General features: G+C 35.0%; 1 protein-coding gene across 2 annotated transcripts in view; it reads right to left on the reverse strand.

Moving 5' to 3' along the window:
• LOC106883780 (glutamate receptor ionotropic, kainate 2) overlaps positions 1–5,578 on the reverse strand; it is a 276,968-nt gene that overhangs the window by 179,780 nt on the left and 91,610 nt on the right. For both annotated transcript variants that reach the window (XM_014934910.2, XM_014934911.2), the window contains exon 2: positions 1,281–1,418. In XM_014934910.2, the coding sequence (XP_014790396.1) occupies positions 1,281–1,418 (138 nt within the window). The remainder of the gene's footprint in view (positions 1–1,280; positions 1,419–5,578) is intronic.

Below are 5,578 nucleotides of genomic sequence, written 5' to 3' on the forward strand. Positions count from 1 at the left end.
GTGTGTGTGTGTGTGTGTGTGTGTGTGTGTGTGTGTGTGTGTGTGTGTGTGCGTGTGTGTGTATGTATGTGTGTGTGTGAGGCAGCATGTATGTTTCTGTTCGTGTATATGTTTGTGCGTAAGAGGAAGGAAGGAGGAAAGAGAAGTAATATATGTTTTTAAAAATTACATACATTCAGCGGTTTACAGTTCATTGAAGCCAGACCGAAATGTATCCCTTTTAGAAAACTACATTTATTTTTATCATATTTAAACTCTTTTTTGTTCAACCTTCAGAATTGGAATTATCTTCGAGATTCTGAAAGGTCAAAGTTTGATGAAATAGCATATTCGTGCATAATTGTATGTTCATGAGTAAATTCTTTAATCACCAAAAAGATAAGATTTTTATGTGACAGAAGACATAATATTTGCAATCACCCAGTCTGCGTTCAAATACTGAAACATACAGATGAACCACGGCATCTCACATCTGATAATGATATTACAGAGAGGCAGCTGTTGCTATCCTTAAATCTAGGTTAGAATTAGAAATGTTTATTGTTGATGATAGAAACTTGAGTGTTAAACTGCTGTGTTGTTATTATATATGTACATGTAAAGATGGTGCGACACAATCTGTAGAGTGCCAGGTTAAATTTCTTGCAGTGTTTAATTACGTTACATTACGTTCAAATGTTGTTGACGTTAACTCTGTGTATCATCCTTCTGCACTCAATAAAAATCCAATAGTCGTATAGTAGCATGGGTCGCCATTTTGCATATACATATTTAAGAAATACTTGTTTAGACATATACAACGTGATATCCTCAAGTAACACACGCTAATGGAGTACTAATTATTAGAAGTGCCTCCTAAATCCTGTCCAGTTTCTGTCTTTATAGCAATATACTGACATCGATTTTCCTTACCGTGTGTATATATATATATAAGCCCTTGCGATTTTTCGATTATTTCTCTTTTTGATAGCCAGCGCTCATTTTAAAGTGTCAAAAGTATCATCATGTATTAAGTTGAAGAAAGTCACTGCTCAAAATAGAAAACTAATTGAAAGTTTTTATAATTAGTTGTTAATATAAGTATTTGCGTATGTGCATGTACACGCGTGTGTGCGCGCGCGCGTATGTGTGTGTATTTAAGATAAGCAGATCAATAGGCAAGTCAATAAACATATATACTGAGACCAAATAGGAAGGGAGGGAGAGACAGGAATTATAATTATAAATGAAGATATAGAAAGCTGAAAGGAGAGAATGAAAAATGATAGAAGTTGTCATACCTCTTTTCATGTCTTTGTAAGTTATATTGGCCAGCGACTCAACTTTCATGGGGAACAACTCCACTTCATATTTTAAGATGGTTTCAGAGAACCACGAGTCCACAATTTCGGTCTCATTATGCGCAGTTTCCAGTATACCTACAACAAAAGAATAACAAAGAATGTAATGCACTAAATTATTTTGAGTGTTACTTTTTAGAGAATTTGAATCTGTAACCCAGAAAAATATTAAGAAACAAACGATCGTCAAGACATGTAATCAGCTTCCGCACGCAAACTCCTTGAGAATTATTCCAGAATAGATCAGTGGGTGATGTAGAAGCAATGGTTAGGGTAATAGAAAAATTATGGAAGCTGCCATATGAAATGATTTTATATGGAGCAAATACTTATAATATTATTCTAAAATTGCACTAAACTTATAATCCCTAAGGAAAACTTGCAGATCACGCAAGAAATATTGCCATATCAGCCGATTCGTTGTGTCTGAATCAACAGTTTCTCTTAAACGAACCCTTTAAATATTTAAATTGTAACTATCATTTCATTCATCATCATATCATTCATCTTTATTATCTTCTTTAGTCAGTATCATTATTATATTATAATCATCATAATCATTATCATTTATTATAATCATCATCATTTTTATCATTATCGGCTCTAATATTATCAATATCTAAAGGAAATATTTATAATTGTTCTCGTATCTTTCATCTTTTTTCTTTTCTTTATTTTTTTATTTACTTTTTTCAGTCACTTGACTGCTGCCATGCTGGGGCAATGCCTTGGAGATTTGTTTTCTTTTTAGTCGAATGTATCGACCCCAGTACCTATTATACTGAACCCTAATGCTGAACCTCTAATGCTGAACCCTAATGCTGAACTCCCCAGCACTAGTTGTCAGGCGGTGGTGCGGGACAAGCCCAGACAAAAAGACACGTACACAAACACACGCACGCACACACACACACACACATACACACATATATATTCATATATACACGTATATATATATATATATACCTTCTTTCAGTTTCCGTCAACCAAAGCACAAGGCTTTAGTCGGCCTGGGGCTATAGTAGAAGATACTTGGCCAAGGTGCTACGCAGTGGGACTGAACCATATGGTTAGGAAGCAGGCTTCTTACCACAGAGCTACACCTGCACCTATCAGAAATATTTTTTCTAATTTTATTTTCCCGGGGTCGTAAAACTAAGAACCAATCATATACTAAATCCATTAAACCGTCAACAGGAATTCTTTTAAATCTGTGCTGATCTATTTTCATGACAAATTATTATTATTGAAGAGCAATTGTAAAATCGATAGCCGGAGGATTGGTTGTATTTATTTTTGTTGTTTATGTCCTCAGTTCAAATTTCCTTGGTGATCAAATTCACCTTTTATACTTTTGAAGCTGATACATAAAGACAGATTCTTTGGTTAATTTCATTAACTGAGCACACCCACCGCATTACAATAGGACTCTTTGTGAATAGTCGTCGCATAGCAGTAGAATTATAGAATCGTTAGAGATTTCGACAACTGTGTCCTATAATTTGAGACTAATAAAAACCATTGTCATTACAATATAGAAGCGGAGTAATAGAATTACTAGATGCCTAGCAATATTACCTGTAATACTTTACGTTCTGAGATCAAGCATATCACGGTGATACCAAATTGCCTTTCAGCCTTTCGGGATCGATAAAATGAGTAACAGTTAAGTACTTCTGTCGTTATAATTGTTAGTTCCTATCCCAAAATGAGTGGTCTTGTACCTATTTTAAAACCATAATTATAAGTAGTAGCAGTAGTAGTAGTGGTGGTGGTGTGGTGGTGGTGGTGGTGGTGGTGGTGGTGGTGGTGGTTGTGGCGGCTGCGGCGGCTGCGGCGGCGGCGGTGATTTTGGTATAATAGTAGTAGTAGTAGTAGTAGTCACATCACCGAACGAATACTTTAAATTATGTTATACAGGATTCATGGCAATAATGTCTCTTAATTTCCCATCTGCCTAACTATAACTTTTGTTAACACTCATGGGAAAAACAGAAATAATTATTTCCACTTCGATCATAAAAAAGAACACATGTGAGAAGTATCGAACGTTAAAACCTACCATGTGACAGTCGGACTTTATCATTGCTATCTTTAGATTTCGTTATTTGTATTTTACCTCATTCTATTTTTTCCCTTTTTTTTAAAGAAATAAATCAATAATATTAACAAAATTATGAATAATAGATTATAAAATTCTGCTAAAGTTTTGTATTTCGGTAAGCATTTTGCTGTTGAAGTGTTTGGACAATATACACATTAGTTAGGATTTCTGCCGCCAGGTGTCGTCTATTGAATCCTATACAAAAGACAGCCGATTACATTATATTGCAGGAAATATTTTACTATATTTATAAATTTACAGAAATTAAATAGCCTTTGCCAAACAATCAAATATTTTCAAATATTTGTCATAGTTATCGTTGCGGTTGTTTCGTTTCTCTTAAAGTTGCTCTAGAGAATTAAAATTCAACACGTTTCCTGTCTTATTTACCTCTATATTGCATAAACTTCCGTTCTCTTACGTGGAGAGAACTTTAATAATACTCCATTTGCATTCCGTTAACTGAAGTTGGAAATAATGGTGAATGAAAAGTCTAATTTATAACTGCCGTTTAAACCAAGACACCGGTTGTGCAACGAGCCCGTTATTACTATAATTACCTTCTTTGCCATTTGTGTGTAATTATGTGTGTGTGTGTGTGTGTGTCTGTCTGTCTGTCTGTGTTTGTCTGTGTCTGTGTCTCTGTGTGTGTACGTGCGCACGATTTTTTTACATGATATACCGAATAGTTATAATCAATCTTGCTTACATAATGCAACATGTAAATATATAATTACGTCCGAGACAACACTTTTAGGAGGCCATCAATATAGTTATTCCACCTAGTATATAAATATCAGCCGTACCATACTCAAATTGCATATATTTTCAAAGCAAGTACGATGTACTTGCTTTTCAAATATAGGAGTCATTCTCAATTAAATACACTATTCAAAATACTGGTCTGCGGTTAAGTATCACAAAATATAATTGTGTGTTTGTGCGTGTGCATGCGCACGCGCACACACACACACAGAAACGAGTGGTCATGCTATTTCAAAGAGACTCCGTTTGCTGGTTCATTAGGTTTCAACTGCTTGACAAACAATGTTGGTGTGTTTATGTTCCCGTGATTTAGCGGTTCGGCTAAAGAGCAATAGAATCACGCTATAAAAAGAAAAATAAGTAATGAGATTGACTCAGTCAACTAAAATTTTTCAAGACGGTGCATCAGCATGGCCGCTGTCTAATGACTGAAACCGGTGAAGGACTACTTATTTGATCAGCTTTAGTTACAGATTATCAACGAGTCGGTTACTGGTTCATTGGGTTTATGGAGGACAGGGTAACAAGGTATTTTCAGTGTAAATCAGAGCAAACCATAAATGGAAGTAAGTTTCGTTCTAGAACAGCGGTTTCTCGGTTTCTCGCATTGTTTCTTACCTTCTTTTCCTAATAAAACTATCTTGAAAGATATGGACAGATATCTATCATATTGAATAATGTAGACTTTATGCATTTATGCGCGTGCCCAAACATGCGCGCACGCACACACACACATACATTCTGTGTCAGGAGATCACAAAAGTCCTCGAGAAACAACTTAAAAACCATAACCTACAAAAGATTCGAATATAATCAGCTATTTAAATACATATAAAAATGTTTATGCATATGTATTTATAGGTGTGTGTGTGTGAGAGAGAGAGAGAGAAAGAGATAGTAAATGGGTGTATATATTTACAATTGGTGCTATTAAGTTTGACATGGCTTGGGCCAATGCTGGTTGAAGCCCAAGCCATGTCAAAACTTAATAGCACCTCTTGTAAATATATACACTCTCGCTCCCTCACTCTCTCCCCCTCTCCATCTCTCTCTCATACGCGCGCGCGCGCATATATATATAATTTTTTAATTTCAAGAAAAACTAGAATTCTAGTATGATCATCTCGCTTAATGTGGGGCGGTTAGTTTCCCTGTCAGTAAATAGACTTGTACTTCTTTGCGGCTAAGAGGGTTTTTACCTCTTATATCTAGCAATGTATGTGCATCGTCAATTACTATTAGTGACAATTGAATTCTTCCTTTTTGGCTTTATATTCTTTTTTGGTTTTATATTGCTTAAAGCCGCCTTCGCTGTAAACGTGTATATATATATATATATATATATATATATATATATATATATATATAT

The sequence above is a fragment of the Octopus bimaculoides genome, chromosome 13 (genome assembly GCF_001194135.2).
Source record: "Octopus bimaculoides isolate UCB-OBI-ISO-001 chromosome 13, ASM119413v2, whole genome shotgun sequence".
NCBI lineage: Eukaryota > Metazoa > Mollusca > Cephalopoda > Octopoda > Octopodidae > Octopus > Octopus bimaculoides.